The sequence below is a fragment of the Scomber japonicus genome, chromosome 14 (assembly GCF_027409825.1).
Source record: "Scomber japonicus isolate fScoJap1 chromosome 14, fScoJap1.pri, whole genome shotgun sequence".
Classification (NCBI taxonomy): Eukaryota; Metazoa; Chordata; class Actinopteri; order Scombriformes; family Scombridae; genus Scomber; species Scomber japonicus.
This window is the reverse complement of record NC_070591.1, coordinates 33,704,221-33,725,422: the sequence shown is the minus strand read 5'-3', so window position 1 is coordinate 33,725,422 and position 21,202 is coordinate 33,704,221. Positions and strand designations below refer to the sequence as shown.

The 21,202-nt window shown below is 37.8% G+C and overlaps 1 protein-coding gene across 1 annotated transcript in view; it reads right to left on the bottom strand.

The window, feature by feature from the left end:
- Window positions 1-21,202, bottom strand: part of rasgrp3 (RAS guanyl releasing protein 3 (calcium and DAG-regulated)) — a 57,065-nt gene that overhangs the window by 14,502 nt on the left and 21,361 nt on the right. Inside the window, exons 2-7 of the mRNA XM_053333061.1 lie at window positions 9,030-9,168; window positions 8,480-8,582; window positions 6,412-6,474; window positions 5,384-5,515; window positions 4,901-5,048; window positions 3,400-3,573 (exon numbers count right to left, since the gene is read on the bottom strand). Of these exons, the coding sequence (XP_053189036.1) occupies window positions 3,400-3,573; window positions 4,901-5,048; window positions 5,384-5,515; window positions 6,412-6,474; window positions 8,480-8,582; window positions 9,030-9,099 (690 nt within the window). The 5' untranslated portion in view covers window positions 9,100-9,168. The remainder of the gene's footprint in view (window positions 1-3,399; window positions 3,574-4,900; window positions 5,049-5,383; window positions 5,516-6,411; window positions 6,475-8,479; window positions 8,583-9,029; window positions 9,169-21,202) is intronic.

Here is a 21,202-nt window from a genome sequence, read left to right as displayed (position 1 = left end):
TTTCTGTCTTGTCTTGGTGCTGTTCTATTGCAAAAGATCCTGGTTACGTGAGTTATAATGAATCGTGAATGTCACCTTATCATTTATCTATTTTCTCGAAACCATTATACATAACTGTAAAAAATGGTGTGTTGTGATGTGACGACGCAAGGTTTGAGGTTTGAATGGGTTTAGGTATAAATCAGTCTAAAACAGTTGACTCGCAGGTTAAATCAGGAAATAAACAGTAATCTCCTGTGTGAAAATCTGATGTTTTGTTGACCTATTGATCCACGTGACCTCCTCACTAAGTGGACTTTGTCTCTCTATAATTAAGCCTTCTGATTTCCTCCTTTTCTACAGTCATATTTACCATTGCTGCTAGAGGGTGCTCGCACTTCAATGAAATTCAAATAGTTTTGGGGCACTTACAATCAGCTGACCCTGTGCTTTTCTTGGGAGGACAGTCTCGGTTGCACAGTGAGATTTGGTGGAATAGTCCCCCTCCAATAAAAAAAATGGTTTGTTTGCACATTTATCTGTTGATGGGGGAAATTTTCAACTATATCAGACACAAATAATTATTTTAAGCAGAGTATTTTTTTATATGTTAAAGCATATCTGGAGGGTCTTTAAAAAGCTGTGATGCATGTTACATTTTCTTAATGCAGAGATTTGCAACTGCCAAGTATGCTTTGTAGACTGCTGTTCATGTTTTAAGGTAGATTTTTCCTCTGATTATTGCTTAAGAGAGTAACACTATCTAACCCTAACCCTAACTGCAGTGTCCCTGGTTCGATTCCGGCAAGGGACCTTTGTTGCAGGTCATTCCCCCCCCCCCTCTCTCTCCTTGCTTCCTGTTGGCCTCTATACCAAGTACTTGCAAATGAAGGCAACATTGCCCAAAAATAAAACTTTAAAGGGACAAAAAAGAAGCTGTCATACAATACAATACAACACAATACAAAGAGCATTTATATAAGGGACAGGTAGAGATACCAGTATCTTGGGACTAACATACCAATGACTTCTTTTGCCATTTAAACACATCCAATAGACTTAAAAACTAATTCAGTATTACTAGATGTAATACACACCTGATAGTGTGTTAAACGTTTTTATCCTCCAGGTTGTCTGCAGACAGTCTGCTGTCTTACCAGAGACAGAATCACTGAGAGCATATCATTAAGACACTGATCCATTCCTTTGAATTCTCATGAGGGATTAAGCTCTCATTAGTTGGAGATGCCCAACAAAATTGCCAGTAACGTATACACATCTACCATGAATATTGATAATGATTGCAACATAACTCAAGTGCATCTATTTATATTTATGAATGGACGCAACATTGAAAACAGTGGCTCCATTAAAGTTTTGTAATGTTAGAAACTATCAACAAGATAAATCAATTCAGATTATTGTGACAAGAGTCACCTTGAAAGAAATGTGTATATTACTAAATAAATGTAAAATGCTCTTCATAAAAACAAATAGGAGGCTTAGTATGTGATGATTATCACTAAATGGGTCTTCATTATGATAAAGTAGTCAATTAAAATGAATGAATTAACTAGTAAATTGATAGATTGGCAATAAAATAAATAAAGATATGATATAATAATATGAAATGTACAAATATAAAATAAATCTGCACTCAAATTAAATAGATCAATAACCAATAAATATAGATCAAAATAATATCCATTGAAATAAATAAATATATGTTTATTATTTTATTTCATTTTATATTTATGTATTGAATTTCTAATTCATATATTTATTTTATTCAAAAAGTATAATCATTTATGGATTTATTTAATTGTTATTAATATAATTACGACCCAGCTAGTCTTCCATAGATGATGAAAGGTTGTGTTATTGATTGCATCACTATCAATGTATGAGAGTGGACTGTAATGACATGTTGTCTTGGCGACGCTCTGAGATCACACTCAGTTCTAACTATGTTTGTCTTGCATGAGGAGATCATTTCATTAACAATTCATTTCATTAATTACAATAAGTGCTAGTAAAACCAAGAAGATAAAGTATTAGAGCAAGGGAGAGAGTGGTGAGAGCAGTGGACCATTATGGACACAGATCCTCAACAAAGAGACAACTGTTATCTTTCTAAATGTTTTAAAGTTGCAATACACAGCGTTTCAACAGCCAAACCAACCATGCAATTGAGCTCAGTTAGAAGCTTCAACAGTGTGTTTCTGCAGCAGTTTGTTCAATTGTCAATTGAAAGTTGGTCAGATACACAATTTGCATTGAATTTCTCTTTCAGGAAATCTAGTATTGAAACACCCATTGATCCAGATACCTGTGCTATATAGCAACAACTACAGCAACTTAAAACAACTTTAATTTGGAGATGTTTTATGTATGTCCTGGTAAAACTAATAGTAATTTCTAATACTGCTATGATTATCACCGTTTCCAGGGGACACCATGGGCATTGAACAGCTGTCTGGTCTGTCTTCATTAAAAGTTTTATATTCATCAAAGTGGACCTATTATGCTTATTTCCAGCTCTAAATCTTTATTTTTGGACTCTACTTGAGTAACTTTGCTTGATTCAAAGTAAAAGAAACAACAACCTCCTTATTTATCTTATACTGAACCTTTATGCAGCCCCTTAATTTCAGCCTCTGTCTCTGAGCCCACTCTGTTCTGACTGGCCAACTTTCCAGAAGCTGTGACATTACATGAGTGAAAATAAGGAAAAGCCACAAAGACACAGAACCAGATTACACATATAGCTCTAGATACTTCGGCCATAATTTACGATGTTAACCCTGGATAGTGTGTAAAAAAGTAGAGGAAAAAGTATACAAACAAATACAAGTGATCTACGGTGTCCTGGATTTTCTTTTCTTTCACACTATAAGGATCCAAAAGAAAGCAGAGGACCTATGAAAAAATGAATGGATGAATAGAAAGAGACTCTCACCTACATTTAAAGTCAATTCGTGTCAAATGTCTTAAAATTGTAATGACCAGCCAAACATGATTATGACTGATAGTATGTCAGGAAAGATTATCATGATAATACCCTTTCTTGTAATATTTTACCCACAATAATCAGAGCATGAAAATGTGCAATTTCCATTATATCATCACAGTTTGAATATTTCATTTTTTGCCTTTGTTTGTCTGTTTCTTTAAATTATGAATAAGTGAGCCTTTACTGCTTCATTTGTCCACATAAACACAGTCATGTGCAGTCACTGCTGTGTATTTCAGTCAGGAGGATTCTGTTTTTGGCTGGTGAGGGGGTTTGGTATGGGATATTGAAACCAGGAGCATGTGAGACTCATACGCTGGTGTCGTCAGCAGGGGGCTCGCACATATATATTTTTAGTTGTGCGTTATGTCATATCCATATCTCCCACTCTTACTCTTTCGTCTTACCTGGGCCACATGGATGTATTTGGTGATGACCTCTGCTCTGGTCTGGGGTGTTAGCTTGCTGAGCACCATGAGCTGGACCCACTGCGAGACTCCATTGAACAAAGCAATGGAGCGCTCCAGAGTGGGGTTTTCCACCAGGCAGCCGTGGATCACATAGCTGTGGTAATCAGTGAACTGGGAATGACATGGAAGTACAGATGAGACATTCAGATGACACATTTCTTAACTTTAGGAGCCTAAAGATATACAAATGAGCATAATACAGGTAAAGCAAAGAGATTGATCCTCTTATGAGCACCAGTGTTGTGTTAATTTAATGGCTCATTTGAAGCCTGTTAGATTATATAGGATTTCAAGTAAAGTTACTATTTTGGTCTTACAATGGTGCTTGAGGAAAGCTGGAGAGATGTCCAGAATGGAAAGGGATTATCTTCTGGGAAGAACGAATGTATTGAATGAATGAATTTCCTGTACTCGTCCTGTTTGATTTGGATACTCTGTGTGTTCAACAGAAAATTTGGCCTGATGGTGGCACCGGAGGGAGATCAAGAGGTCAATCACATCACATGGACATTAAGACATTAAAGGTTATTTGAAATGTATATTTTGGAAAACAATCTCAGGCCCTGTGTGGAAAATGATTCTGTGAATTAAAGCAGCCGTTTTCCGTACCACTACATTACGTGTTCAAGGACACATGTTTTTATCACAGTTCCAGTAACTACCTGGAAAACATACACTTTGACCTCCATGCTGCCGTTATTACCAATCAGCCATCTGGAAACAGGGAAGTTCACCCAGAGGCCAGTGAGCTTCACATCAAAGCTCAACAGCAGGTGTACAACTTCCCAAGAGTCTTTCTGCAACATTTTCATCAGTGCTGAACACACTGCCACCAGTTCACAAAGTGGATTTCATTGGCATTCAAAGAGCTGATTATGTAATTTCAGGAAAAGACAGCATGCTTAACCTAGCATGAAATAATTCAGAATGCCTTTTCATTAGCAAACACATTTTATTGACATCAACAACTGACTAATAGTTGACTCAAACACTGTTTCTAGTGAAACTACTTCAATACTTGCATGAAACCAATATAATGCACTTCACTCATTTAATGTTGATTTTTATAGGGACAAATATATAGCATGAACTAATGCCACATCCCATATCACGTAGCCAATTATGAGATCAGCAGGTCGGTCGGTCGGTCGGTCGGTCGATCGGTCGGTCGATCGATCGATCGATAGATAGATAGATAGATAGGTGGATAGATAGGTGGATAGATAGGTGGATAGATAGATAGATACATAGATAGATAGATAGATAGATAGATAGATAGATAGATAGATAGATAGATAGGTGGATAGATAGATAGATAGATAGATAGATAGATAGATAGATAGATAGATAGATAGATAGATAGATAGATAGATAGAAGGTAATTTAAAGGTCTGACCAGGAGCAGAGAAACAGAGGTAAGATCTGCCTGTAGACATACCGATATCCTCCTGATGGACTTGAACTCCAGGAAGGTGAGATGTTCGGCCAGCTCCATGGGCTCCAGGTGGTCAAACAGCAGTGAAGCCTTGCCTTTCTTTGCCTGTTTCTTCCGCTGGGTCAGTTTACGCATCCAGTCGTATGAAGGACTACAAAGGAGAACAATTTAGAAAGACAGTTCTCAGAAACTGGTGGAATGTGTTTCTATTCCTGTGCTGTTCCTGTACTATCCTTTAGTCTGGATGATGACACTTTTGGAAAGGTTGTCTGCCACAAAGTGTTGCATTCACAAGTTTTTGTTGGAAAATTAGATCTAACATGAAAAAACAATAAGCAAACTTGTGTAAGGAGCAGTTTTTGCCTGGAGCTGTTGCCTCCAGCAGAGATGAGGAGTTGGCCCAACCAACACTGACTCAAGTGGCATGAACTGAGGCAATTTATCAGAGTTTATCAGAGACTGTGATATGTAAAATTGGTGTCTTACATGGTGGAGATGTCAATGAGTTTGAAATGCTCCTCACAGCCCAGCTGAGCAGCCACGTCTCTGAACTCCTCTGTTATCCTGATCAGACCCAAGTCCAGATTGAACTCCGCAGGGAACGTCACTATCCAGTACCTGAACACACACACACACACACACACACACACACACACACACACACACACACACACACACACACACACACACACACACACTGACATTTACTATTCAATAGCAATTTGACACTGAAACTATTGTGATATGAGAAATGTGTGCATGTAATTTTAGCTCCCAAATTCTTTCCACTGAACCAGACCGTGATCTTTGTGACCTTGTGTCTCGTGTCCATTTATTGTGCAGGAAGTTCCCTACAGCTTGTTTCACTTTAATAACATTGTGGTGTCCACACCCACTGGTGCAGGGCTGAAAAAACCCTGTCTAGAGCTTTGCTGTCCACAAAGCACAGGGTCACTGGTGTAAGTAAAGGTTAAAATAACATCAAATCAATGTTCATTATCAAATTTAGTTACTCTTAATTTAAATGCTTGGTTTCTTCATTAGACTTCATTGAAAGTAACTGTACTTTGTATTTTATTGGGTAATAATGATAATTATATCTTAAATAATTGAATACATTGGTTTTGTGTTAATGGTTCAAACCCAAATATCTGCATGCAACAACCTTCCAATCTGAATAAGTTTTCATTATTCATTAATAATTATCATTATTGTTCTACATCAATTAGTAACTTGGAATATGATCCCACCAAGCATATGTAGTTTTGAGTATTCCACTAAATTACAACCCGCCTACTGAAAATCAATACATTTAGTTATATATTTGCAATTCATATTTAGTTATGGCTATATAACTAAATATAAATCATTACAATCTAGTTATAATTTATATTTATAAGCTTTCTGAGGATGAACACAATGTGAAACACAAACCAAAATTGTGTAAAACTTTTCTGGAGTCTTGTCTTTAGCTGAGGGGTGGATGAATCATGAATGTATGTATGGTACCTTACCTCATTAAATAACAGATCTTCAGCCTGGTTCTCTGGCAGTTGTCACCATTGCAGTGGCGGTACGTGGGGTAAGGTTAAGGACTTTTTTGCGAGAGTTGACAAATTAACACAGTATATGTATAGTCCAGTATATGACAAATCATTTTCATTGTGCATTCACTCCCTGACTGAGGAATATGAGCATGTTAAGGAAATCATTTCAGATACTTAACTTGTTTAATTTGCTGCTGTCTGTGACTGACAAACAGGAAACTATCCACTCCATATCATGTAGAATCATTTCAGCTGATAGTGCATCTGTTATATGGGCTAAAAGCTTATGAGAACCCTGACTGTCTCTTCTTCAGCAGTGCCAGTTATTAATCTAAATTGATATCAAATAGCACACTGATGTAAGGCATCCTTACACAGAGAGAACGTGAACTCCAAAAACTTCTCAACTAAACTTCTTGTACTGTATCCAACAGTACAACTCAGTGCAACATAAACAATGTGTTTGAGGATTTGTATAACCCCTCTCTGTGGTGGTAGGCTTTTCAACCAAGTGTGGCAACTCGAAAGAAGATAAAGATGTGGTCAGATAAAATTTTGTACAAGTAGTTTGTTTAAGGCATAGTGAGGCTTTTACATTCATTGGAAATTTAGAGTCTCCATCCATCCATCCATCCACTCATTTATCCGGGGCCAAGTCATGGTGGCAGTAGGCTGAGCAATGGAACCCAGACATCCCTCTCCCTAGCAACGTTCGTCAACACCTCCTGAGGGATCCTAAGGTGTTCCCAGGCCAGGACAGATATTTAATCCCTCCAGTGTGTTCTGGGTCTACCTCAGGGTCTCCTCCCAGTCGGATGTGTCTGGAACACCTCTATAGGGAGGCGTCCAGGAGCAATGAATTTCGGACCACCCAGGAAAAAACCCCACACAGACTTGGAGACAACATGATCACAGAGCACTTTCTCTACGTCAATGGAGTTTTGGCAAAAGTTAATTAAGGAAGCTCTGTTATCTTGTTTCTACCCTTTCTTTTCCTGTTCTCCCTCACCTCCATCTGATCTGTCCTTTTTCACAATGTTGCTTACAAGGCATTGAGAGTAGTAGATGATCTGTTTTTCTTTACACTCACTATATAATGGCAAAGTGACAATAAAATAAGACTAAACATGATTTGTTGTTTCCTCAGCTGCATCTTCAACTTGAAACCAAACTCGTTTTTTAACAACAGTGTCACAAGATTAGAATAGGCTTCTTATGAAAAGTTGACCTGGACCAAATGCACTTTGGAATCTGGGTTAGGGTTACACTGTAACATCTGTCTCTGGCCCTGCTCAGAAGACTGTAAGGCTACTGCAGAGAGACATCCACATTTCAGCTGTCCTCAAATCAATGCATTGGCTTCAAGCAGACACTAGAAAAACATGTTATGGTTCTTTCTCGCTTGTGCATCAAGTCCTGAGTAGATTTGCTCCACATTGTGTGTTAGACATATTTTAAATATGTCAACACCAAACAGACCTCTCAGCATCTGACACAGGTATTCTTGCTGTAGAGTTTCAATTAAACATTTCTTTTACAATTCATTGAGGAGGTCTTACAATCACACTTGACTGAAAACACATATACAGTATTGTGCAATGATATGTGACACCTGAGGTAAAGCACAGTAATAAGCACATATAAATGGAAAATAGAAATGGCTTATGTGTAGGTGAAGACAAAGAAAGCTGCCTATAGCTGTCTGACGTCAGACAGCATAGCACACCACTTACTGAGCAGCTCCAAGTCCATTGATCCAGGAAAGAATCAATACTGCTAATTTCCCATCAACATACAGAGGCAGAGCAAGAGAGGAAAGGTGAGGTACAGAATGAACAACATTAACAACTATGCTATCATCACTAAAAGGGATTGATTAGAATTCCAATAACAAAATTTAAGACTTAGTTGGATTTCCTGTAAAAGTGAGGGGCAATTGATCTCAGACATCACTATACTATGTGTTCTGAGTCATCTGAAATACCACAACCAGCAGTATTTCAACATATTGTTAACACAATGTATTGTGGGATATATTATTAGTAGTTTTCCTGCCAGTTCTGATGATGTAACGTACCAGCGATGCATCAGCAGCAGGCTGCGAGGAAGTAGGTTGGCCTGCAGTTCCCCATTGTCATCTATGAAGGAGAAATGTCACGGTAAAACACATGTCATAGGCACTATGTACATTTTTACTGAGATATGGTGGTTTCTGATTTATTGAGAGAATTAAGAGAAGCAGACCAACAGGTAATTGATCCTACTAATAATAGAATGTTTCTGAGTGGGATGTTAGAGCTCTTGGGAAAGTGCTTTCTGACACTAATGAATCATTAATTAATTGCACATTGTAACATACCACATGTAGAGCCCATCTGTAAGATGACCTTTAAGATTAGATACAAATGCAAAGTCCTTCCCTTTCAGTTTATATTAATCATGTCATAAAATACCATAAAGTAGTTCTCACACAGTTGGGGAGCCTGAGGCCTTTGGGGTACCCGAGTGTCTAGGTGTTATCTACGCCTACTTTGTCCAATAGATAATCCAGCCTGAGTTGCAATTCACTCACATGTGTCACTCACCAAATGCATGAATGCATTCATTTAAGATAGCATCAAGAGACGCTGCCTTTCCCAGTGTGGATGATCCCATGGTGCCAAGCTGGAAGAAGGACAGAGGCCAACACTTCTTGCTCACTGCTCTGGACCAATCAGGGTTTTCCTGGGAGCAGGAGAGAATCAGTCATCAGTAAGAGAATATAGAAATAAAACAAGTAGAGTATGAGGATAAATGCATAGGGTTAGTTTTATGGTCATGTAAAGTCAAATATTTCCATCATTAATCAAATAGCTTAAACCACACTTGCTCATCTGCACTTATCCATCATCTAAATCAATTTGGCCTCAAACCAAAGCTAATCTGTAAAAGATATCGGTCTTAAAAACAGACAAAGGGAGGTGCTCAATTTAAACCAATGGCCATCAGCGACATATGGTAAAAAAAACACAACCACAGGTATCGTATGTGAAACTTGTTCAATTGTACCAAATTGAGTACCATTTCATTCACAGCATATCACATAAGTAAACATTTTGTCATTAGAACGATAACATTATTGATAAATTCAATACTTTCTATGGTTGTTGAACTCTCTTGAACTCTGATATTTCGGTTGGACCAAAGTGGTAGACCGACTGACTGACCAACAGCTTGACATTACCAGCTCTACAGCCATGCTGCTAGCATGCCTAAAAGTAAGAATCAAGAGGACCTCATAAAGCTTACAACCATTCTTTCTGATTGTACCTCATCACCCAAAAGTATCCAATTCAATTAAGCAACAAATGAAATAACTCACTATTTACTGCACTATATTATTGTTGCCTCATTATTTGTGGACTGCTCTATATACTCAAGTACTAGTTAACAAACTACTGCTGTGCAATATATTCGTGCAAATGTGGAATATTCTTTGTATTTTTATGGGTTAGGGTTAGGGTACCCACTTGTTACAGTTTTGCACTATTTTAATCCATTGCAACAGAATCTCATTCTGAAGTGCAGTGTATGGTGTATAGTTAGAATGAGAATGGAATGACAAATAAAGTCTATCTATCTATCTATCTATCTATCTATCTATCTATCTATCTATCTATCTATCTATCTATCTATCTATCTATCTATCTATCTGTTCCTACTGTGTCGCTATGGTATGCACACTATTCTCTTCTTAAAACATGCAATGCTTTGCTTTTGAAAGACGTGAATATTACAGTTGCTGTATGCTACACTTGTCAGTAATGGCACATAATAATGATTCAGAAGTGTCCATCAGTTAGGTAAGACTTCTCTGCAACGTGCAAGAAAGCAAGTCCACCTCCTACACAAAGCTGACCTCTGGAGCTGGAATGCCCAATTCTCTGGAACAGCTGTCACACCTAAATCCAATTGTATCCGACTCATTGTGAAACTTTTAAAGATCAAACAACATCCTACAAAAAACAATAACTGTGTCACCACTCCATCCTGCTTCTGTAGCACTGCTTTCATTTTTTCAACCATATTTTCTTAACCACCAAATGTGAAGTTTTTTAACCTTTACATACTGTTCAGGTCAATTTAAAATGCTATACTTTTGTATAGCTGCTACATATCTACATATCTATTGAGATGTATTTTAGTTAAATGACATGTCAATGATTAATAAGATAGTAGTTATGAGGATTTCTTTTTATGATGTAGCAGTGAAGACTGATGGCTCTAATGGTTATACAATAAACCCCACACTTCCATAAAGTTCTGCTCATTTTACCTTTACATTAAATACATTTCCATCATTATGTCTATGTTATATGTTCATGTCTTAGGTAAAATAGGACATGATATTGTGTGATAGGAGATGTTTGATGGTGTAAAAGTTAAAAAATACACTCTCTCTGCTCTCTGAAACATGACTCAAGGTTTAATCACATTTATTGATCAGTCAGATTTATTGATGTATTCTACAGATCTGTGGTTCAAAATCTGGTATAGACACTTTTTGATGGGATTCTTAGACAGGGTCAAAATTGACCAAGAACATACTGCGAGAGTGTAGAATATGAACAGTATGTAAGGGTTACGCGAAATAGAAAGTGCTTACAATAATTTAGTGAGGGCATGTTGGTTCCTTAAATGAATAGCTGCACTAGTAAGAAGTACCAGCTTGCAGGGCACAAGACAATTCAAATTAAGTCCACACCTGAACTGTGTCAGGGAGACAGTGTCTGTCTGTTAGAATGACCTTTTTGTTCATGTTGACAATGTTTCTATCCATAACAAGGGCATTTCTACCAATGATCATGACATTTTTATCCAAATATGATGATGTTTATACCTGCAGGTTACGATGTTGTATACTTGGTGTTAATATTTCCACCCACGACATCTTCTGCTCAAATTTGACTTATGATTTGTGCACAATCTCCTTTCATAAGGTATCAGTATTGGAGAAAGCCATGTATGTGTGCAGCCAGGGACCCTTGTTGCATGGCATATCCATGTCTTTGGAAAAAATGTCAAAAAGAAATCTAAAGAAAACAGGGTTAACCCTAACCCTAACCCAAAAACATTATTAGGGTCATGAATTTGAATAAAACTAAATGGGAGTCAGCCATCACTAATACTGTTAATTGCATCAGTGCTTTTCCTGATTTGACGTGTCAAAATATGCAGGTGAGAGCATGTGTTATCATTGTACCTGGTCAGCTACTTGAGAATTTGTACATCAACTCTTATCAATCACTGTCTTCTAACATTTAATTGTCCCCAAAATCTCCCCAAAATGCAACACGTTAAATATGACACCAGATGGCCCTGATAAAGGTCACAAGCCAAAACAAATGGGTCTATTAATAAAGTTCTCCTATACTACAAGAGCTTCCTGACTTCCTACATACAACACCTTTAAAATACAATAGTGGATTAAAAGTCTAATCTCAGTAAAACAAATTCAAACTCACACTTGATTTAATCCTGTGGTTTGTTGAGGAACTAGGCTGTTTGCAATATCTGTGTCGTAGGATCACATCATTCAGGCTGCTCAATTGACATTGATGTTGTTAATGGTTAAGTATGTCATCAGCTGCCATCACCTTGGTGAGGCTGGTGGGACAAACAAGACGTCACTGGCCAACAGCTAATTTATTTTGTGACGCTTGTGTCAACATCACACATGTATGTGTGTGTGTGTGTGTGTGTGTGTGTGTGTGTGTGTGTGTGTATGTGTGTTTGTGTGTACACAGTTGAATGAATGACGGCATTGTTCCTTGACTGGACGTAACTCATGTGTACATGAATATGATCTTACAAGGGACTATGCTTAGACATGGCAATTCCTACTGTGACTGATGATTTTATTACTAACATAACCCAAAATGTTATTACTCATATAAAATAATAAGAGCACTCAGAAACAGATTCAAGATTCAAGATTCAAGAAGTTTATTGTCATAAGCAGTGTTATTGTGTGTAAGGGAGAGCAGCAAAGTAATAATTGCATTGCATTGTCTGAACCTCCTTGTTTTTTAATATGCATATGACAATATACTTCTTGAATCAGACTATGACTTCATCAGGAACGATTCTGACATTTCATTTCAGGAACATTTAGATAAATGGGAATAATTGTGGATTATGCTGCAGATGGAGAATGGTCATAGAGTTAGTTACAAACAATTGCAGTCTTAAAATAGCTACAGTTACAAAATATAATAATATGATCAAATATTTGAGAGTTCCTGTTCTTCTGAATCTATGGGTTTAATTAAAGCCTTGTAGAAATGAAAGTGCATATGTGTAAGACTCTGACTAGGTGAATATCTTTCACCTCGTCAGCTAACAGACTTATTTAAAGCTGAATTCACTTTTTTTGTTGTTGGTGTTGGCCACTTAGGGAAGTGGAGCAAGCCCTAACAGTTACATACTTACTCATCCAGCATCCAGCTAAATTCTGCCTGATGTCTGGTGCTGGACATTTGCCATAGAGTGGGTTTATCACAGCTTTATCACCAAAAAGAGCTAGCTGCTGGTAACAAGGTTGATGAGAGCCATGAGAGTGGAGCAAAATAGTAAATTTGGGGTCCATAAAACCAAAAGAATGAGCTGAGAGATACTAAAATTGCTTCATAGAAAATAGTCATTTCATCCCTACCCCTAAAAATTAAAAGTAACTAAATAAATGTTAAAATGTCTCTCTCCCTTTGCCAACTGGAAAAGCATATCTTTAAGTTCACGGTTCACGGTCAGTGTTCTGAAGGGATCCTCTCTCTCTCTCTCTCTCTCTCTATCTCATCTGTCTTTGCTGACACTGCAGTGATGACTGAAACAGCGAGTCAGATGAGTCCTCTCATCTGCGTCAGCACACCAATAATACACTGACTTTGTCATTGTAAGATTTATGATCATTGGCTATTGCAGTTTTCAATTGCATGAACTGTGACCTTTTTTCTCTCTAAAGCTCCATGCCATCATTTTCTCAGCTTCACAGGGCAACCAATCAAAATGCACTGGCTGTGCTGCCTTGAATAGTGTATCAGCATACAGATGGCTAACCAAAATAGAAAGCAAAAGACTGGTGCTGACGTACTTTCCAGCACAACTTGTTGACCTCTCTCAGCAAATAACTCACTCACACTTTTGAATGATCTCTGCTTTATCCACCAATGTTTCTGATATAAGACTAAGGTTAAGAATCTGCTGATACAAATTACAATTTAAAATTTTGATTGTATAATTGTATGTGCAATTTCATATATTTTCTTGTATACTTCAAGTATGTTAAAGTCAGTGGAACAATTTAATTAAGTTAGGATATGCCTGTCAGCTGAATAGATCTGTTGTAATAAAATGAAATTCCTATCTACTTGAATAACATGAACTACCCCAACGACTGAAAGGTCCAATAACTCTTCAAAATATTCTCACGGAGCACTTTATTAGGAACACCTGTGCAGTCTAATGTAATCCAAAACAACAGCTCTGCCATAAATTCTACTTTAGTGACCCTTGTACATGTTCAGCTATTGTCAATGTCAGAAAGGCAATAATTCTACTTTGTTTATTATTGAGGTTGTAGTGAGTGGTGGTGTACTGAAGTACATCAAACTGAAAACTGTTCCTAATATTTTGCAACCTTCATGTATGTTAATTGGTAAAACTAAATATAAGGAACACACACCACATACAATTACATATAAATGTATCAATTGACAAACAATATGGACTTAATAAATCAAATGGTTTTAATTTAATTAACACATTCTTCACCAGTGAGACTAAACAGTGGTTGAACAGTTTATGGTCTTCTGTTGCTTGATTCTGCTGCTGCCTGCTGAAACGTATCTACACTCCTGTTGACTAGTTGTATTGCCTCTGCCTCTGTTGTTTTCTTGTGTGTGCACTCATTCTTCTCTCTTGGGCAGTTTAATTAAGCCATGATCACTTGTTCATTCAGAGTTTATTCAAATTAATAACGCAGCATGTCCAAATTGTACCAAATTTGACATGGTGCTCCCATATGCAAAGGACATACAAACATAGAGAGGGTCCATCCTTCAGTAAATAGATGGCAACTGTTAAAAAAAGGCACTTTGAGATCCTGCACATACCTGAGCTAAAATAGCAGTCTTTGGACTCAAGATCCACTGCTTTGCATTTGAATAAAGGTGCACGATTAAAATAGGCCTTAATGTCCTACAGACATGCTAGCAGCTCTGCAAGACTGTGTGTTGAAAGCATAATGCTAAAATCAGCATGCTAACAGTGACAATGCTAACTTGCTGATGTTTAGCAGGTGTAATGATTACCATGTTCACTATCTTAGTTTGGCCTGTTAGCATGCTAACATTTGCTAATTTCCACCTTAAAACATCTTACAGCTGAGGCTGATGGCAATATCATTAGCTTTGCAAGCATGTGTTCATGAGCCAAAGTATTAGATGCATTAAAACCTTGAGTAAATAATGACACTAGTGTTAGTCCATCCAATAGTTGTTGAGATATCTGAGTCTGTTATTTCAGTCAGAGTTGTTTGCGGACCAACTGACAGAACAGCAGCAGAGCAGCACACCACATCGCCTATGTTGCTTTGTATTCTTGTCGATGTGTCCTTGGGCAAGACACTTAACCCCAAATTGCTCCCGTTGCTGTGCCAACGGTGTATGAATGTGTATGCATGGTTAGATTCCCCCTGATGTGCAGGTTGGCACCCTGTGTGGTAGCCCCTGCCATCAGTGTATGAATGTGTGTGAAAGGGTGAATGACATGTATAATGTAAAGCGCTTTGAGTGGTCGCACAGACTAGAAAGGCGCTATATAAGTACAGTCCATTTACCATTTACCATTTGTTTTAGAAACAGCACCAAGCCATGAGCTAAAATAACTAAAGCATCAGAAGCTAACCCTGATCAGTATCTCAAATAGTCAAATAAGTCTTGATCATCTCTGAAAACATTATTGCAGATCAGATGAGGACGTCCCTACCCACGTACAAGTAGACATACACTTGTGAAAGGCTTTGACCAGTTTGTCTTGCTTGTGGTGAGATTAATTTAAAAAATCATTTCATTTTATTGCTGATTAGAGATCCATAGTATAGCCATGAGCAATTACATGGTTGTTAAGACAACTCTTGATTGTATATCCTGTACACCAGAGTAAAGCTGGAGGATTTTGTGCAGTAGTGATGATTGGAAGAGAACATAAAGTGAATATTATATTCAGGCTTTCGTGAGGATAATTACAAAAGATTGGCTGCTTATATGCTATGTCTCAAATCATATACTTATGTTAGTGCACTTCTGTTAGTGCACTGTGTACAATCTGTATTTACTTGTGTAGTAAAATTCAATAGGTTAGTGTTGTCTCAAATCAAACATGGCCATTGTGCGTATTCCCATAGTGTTAGCATTCGCATTATTGTTTGCAGTACCAAGTCATTACAGACTGCTAAATTAACCCAATAAACCTACTGATGGTTTTATATGTGACAACAGCATAGTGGCGTTTAGTGTAAAAAAACACGTTTAATTTACATTTGTATAAAGCAGCGATGTTCACCGTAGTAACAACGTCCTCAGCCGCCATTTCCTGTTTGAAAAGTGGTCCCTCCCCTTCTGCTACGTAGGCAAAATGGCGACCGGCGAGGGCCAGAAGTGCACCGTCCCTCAAAATATTAAGTGTGAGTACAGAAGTATGAGTTTTGAGATACAGCATAAGTAAACGAGCAAGCAGCAGGGTAGCATGGATTGTGTCTTGAACAACTGACTGTGTTTACCATTTCTTCTTACCTAATCTTATCTATAATCTTAATCTACTGGCATTGCTGGGTGCTACTAAGGGATTTATCTCTATTATGACATTGCCTTGGTGAATCCACTGGTTGCCTCCTCTTTAAATCCTTGTTTAGCCATGTGACAAGTAACAGCCAAGGTCGGGGTTCTCAGCCAATTCTGGTTTGTGGCCCTGGTACTATACAAACTACCAGCAGAACTGAAATCAGCCCCAACTGTGAACACTTTTAAATCCAGGTTAAAAACATTTCTCTTCTCCTGAGCTTATGATTGAGCTCTTTTAAAGCACTTTACATTTTAATCTTTCATTTGCACTCTTTGTCCTTTTAATGATTTTAAAGCTAATTTATTATTTTATGCTGCAATCATTTTATTTATGTCTTGCTATTTTTCTGTACTTTGGGGGGTGGGGTGGGGGGGTTAATTGTATGTTTTAAGTTTCTCAAATTACATGTTTTTCTGTTTTATGTAAAGCACATTGAGTTGCCATTGTGTATGAAATGCGCTATATAAATAAAACTGCCTTGCCTTGCCTTGCCTTGCCTATAGTTTATATATATAGTATATAAGGTGTTATACTTGACCCATGCAAGTATACAATGCTATGCAAGAGGAGTTGTAAATCTGAGACACACTTTTTAAATCTGTTTTCAAAAGCATGGAGACAGCTCTTAATATATTTTCCATCCATTATTTATACCTACTTATCTTAAATTGAGTGTCAGGTTGATATTTACTAATGAAAGTGAGGTACAAATGAGATACTTTATGTACTTTTTTTACAACAACCTAAAACTAAAGTTCAAGTCAAGTTAAAAATACTTATTTTAAAATTGAATTCAGGCTTCATAATATCAGCTTGATAGATCACCAACCTGACAGATGTGGGACGTTCCAAACTAACATGACAGTCGGGCATAATTGATTATCTTATTCAGAGTCCTCTGTCATATGGGCACTATGACCTTTTCTCTAATACTACCCTAAGGCTAAAATGTGATTTCTGGTCATCTAATAAGCAGTTGAAATTTGCTCAATACAGTCATGCACCCGGGAGGGTAAACCCTTCTCGTCAGCGTCTCCCCAGCCTGACTCACACTTTAATGATGTTGCTAACGAAAAGCAAGCAAAAGAAGGATGCTGAGATAATGACAGATTTCAATGACTACTTCTGAAGGAGATGGAATGTTACATAACCGGTCCAAAAGTTATACATCTGACCTATTTGCTTGACTGCAGAGGCATAAAGTGCATCTAATTCAGTGAGTTATTTCAGTTGCTGCAAAGTCCAGTGGTGCGGTGCAGTCAGCAGGATAACGGCAGGATTTGTCTCTAGGTAGTTTGAGATTACTTAAAGTTTTGATTACGTCCCCTCAGTCTGTAAACAGAATCCTGTTCAGGGTTGCGGGGGCCTGGAGAAGAGGGGGGTACATCATAATACAGACTGTCAAACACTTTCACACTCTCTTCCACACCCACAGGTAATTTAAAGTAGGGCCCGACCTACTGGGTTTTTGGGGCCGATAGTGAAATTAAAGAGTGAAAAAATTCTCTTATCGATATATGGGCCGATAATATTTTATGTACAGGATATATAAACACATGATTCCTAAAATTTTATGATAGTATGATATTTTGCAGTTTAACAATAAACATTATTATGTAAAATGACATGACATGACAAAAAACATTGGTATCAAGCAAAAAAAAGGATAAAACTTGGAATAAGAAAAATGGTCAAATATACATAAAATGCTGCCTATATAACTTTAGAAAATAAAAGAACAATATCAGCATATATCGGACAACATATTCACTGATATATCTGTGATAAGTCAATATCGGCTGACCGATATATCGGTCGGGCTTTAACTTAAAGTCTTTATAACCTTTATGCCTTTGGAGTGTGGTAGTAAACTCATACAAATGTTCAAAATCTTTACCAGCACTATATATTTCATAATTTCACAATATGCCACAGCAGTGATTGCCTGTTCTTGTCAGTCATTTCAATTCAGAGTGATAAGGATGGCTAACTTCTACTTGCTACTAGCTCAGGCAGATTCAACCATTGATCTTGAATCAGTTTCATCAGTGTGGTCTTCGACTTGTCATAAAAGGTTTCTGAAGTTAGTGTGTTTTTAAAATGTAGGTCAGTGCTTCAATAAAAGTCAACTTTGAAATAAACCCATCAATAAAAATAAGAAGACAAGTCATTACAGAAAATATCTACCGTTTAGGCACGGACACTCAATGCTGCTTGCTACTTCTAGTCTCCACAGTGTGACGCAGAGATGCCTCACTAACAACAAACAGGCCATTCTGAAACTTTCAAAGTATTCCCTTTCACGTCGTCTTGTGTGGACATCACACTGCTTTCACGGTGTGTCAAACATTAATGCATTATATGTTGATTGCTAAGGGTTACACACACTAACGCATTCTTATGTTTTTCTTCCTTTTGATTTCACGGCTCGGCTGTGCATGTTACAGTCAGCTGTGCCCTTTAGCATGACTTGTGCTTTTCTGCCTCCACAATGGGTCACTGTGTCTCTGCCTCTGGTTTGCGGATGCGTCATTGTGTGCTTATGCATAGACCAGTGACATACACTGCTCATAGGTGTGCACACATACACATACAGATGCACAGTCAGACAGACACAGGATAACACAAATGCAAAGATGTTCACCTGCACACACACACACACACACACACACACACACACAATACACTGCTCTTACGCCCTGCCACACATGACGGTCTTGTAAAAAAAAAATCCAGGTTTAAAGTAACTGTAATAAAATATCATCTTTGATTTGTACTTGTCACCACACACTGCTGCAGCCCAACACTGACAGCCTTAACGATACACAATGAAGCAATAGCTAAAAAACTACTCGCTAAAACATTCAACTATTATCTTGTTCGTTCCTATTGCAAAACAACAAACCTTTACATCTTGTCACAGAAACTAGCAATTACAAACTACACAGTCTATATTACACAGTATATATTATATATTTAGCAGTTAATCTTACCCCCTAAACAGCAGCGTACCAGCAACCATCCAGGCTGCAAAGCAGTCCCCTTACTGAGATAACAGTAACTGCTGTTAGATGCTGCAGGCTGCTACTGGCTGTCAAGCAGAGAGACTCCCATGGTAGAGCGTATACTACGCTATGACCTCCTCCTCCTCCTCTTGTTGGTAAACACAGCAGCCTGGAGCAGCAGCAGTCCTGCCATGTGACCTATCCCACACACACAGCCATACAGACACACACACAGACACACACACACAAACCTGCTCAGCTATCCTTGTTAGGACCTTGAATTGCCACACACACACACACGCATGCACAGCCGAACCCTTACCCTAACTCTCATCATAATTAATTCACACCTTACCCCTAACCTTAACCAAGATGTCAGAAATGATGATTTGGCACATTAGGATCAGGCTTTGGTCCCTATGACGACTACTGGTCCCAACAATAAACGGTTCCCACAAGGTAGCAAAAACAAGCGTCTGCACACACACACACACACACACACACACACACACACACACACACACACACACACAGACACAAACCTTCCACTGATAACACAACCTTGCCTTAATCTACTACATATCACTACACGCTTACATTTTAACCTGCACACTTTGAGAGGGAAACACCACAAAAATATGACAATACATTTTTTTATTGAAATAAAACTGACACAAATGTTTTCCTAAAGACCCTATCAGCATTTTTCCCCTTCATTTAGATTCATTTAGATTGGTCCGATTTATAGTTTTTAGTTTCAGTGGGCTAAAATGAACAGTTAAAACTTTTAACATTTGTGATCCCAATTGAAACATAAAACACAATAAATGAGGTTACTCTATCTATGTGTCACAAGTCAATCAATACATTTAGGGGGGGTTAAAAAAAATTAAGGATTTTAGCCATCTGCCTGTTTAAATCCAGCACACATAGAATAACATTACAATTCATTAGGAGTTGTGCGTGTCATTAGCAGCCTGTAATTCCAATATTTGCTCTCCTTTTTAGCTCTGTTCTTCCTTTATCACTTCACTATCCTTTAAGGGAAACATTGATATATCTGTAGTTACTACTAGTGACACAATTCACCTTGCATATAGTGATTTGATCCATTAAATATTGATTAGAGCAGCTTTAATATCACTTTTTTTTTTACATTTCTAGAAAGTTCTGTAGTGACTAAAGAAAGTCACACAATTTTATGTGATAAAAAGATCATTATTTATGCCAAAATGGGTAATTCTCAGTACTAAACCAAATTTCTCTTTCTATTTTTAGGCAACCACATGTTAAATGTATGGTAATCATACTAATGCCTCAATTACACCAGATGTAACACAGATGTAAGCTTCAGTAGATCATGCCTTAACTGTACACTTGACTGTACTGTAACCTAATCCCTCCTGTTAAAACATATGTAAAGTTCTTATATAGCTGCCTGAATAGAACAATCTAAAACTGACCGTTGTTCTCACTGGGATGCATGTGAGAGCAGACACACTAAACAACACACTAAACAGGTAGCAGTGTTTGGAATGAATCTGACAGTCAGAGCAAACTAGACAGGTTAGACTCATGTTTAGTCTACTGCTGCAGACAGATGTTACATCAACCTTGGATTCAGACAGCTGGCAGGACGGCTTAAGCAGATGGCCTCCGTGTCTATGCGTGTGTGCGCATGTGCGTTCTCACGGCAACTCATATGTCCTGTTTCATCAGTGAGTACATAACCTCTACAGGCTGGTTAATCCCATCCACTGTACTTCATTAGCTTCTAATGAGTTCTATTTGTAGCATTATAAACACATAGTACATAAAAAAGGATAGACTAGACTCTACCTAACCCCAGTAATGCCTGTCATCTTTAAGTGTGC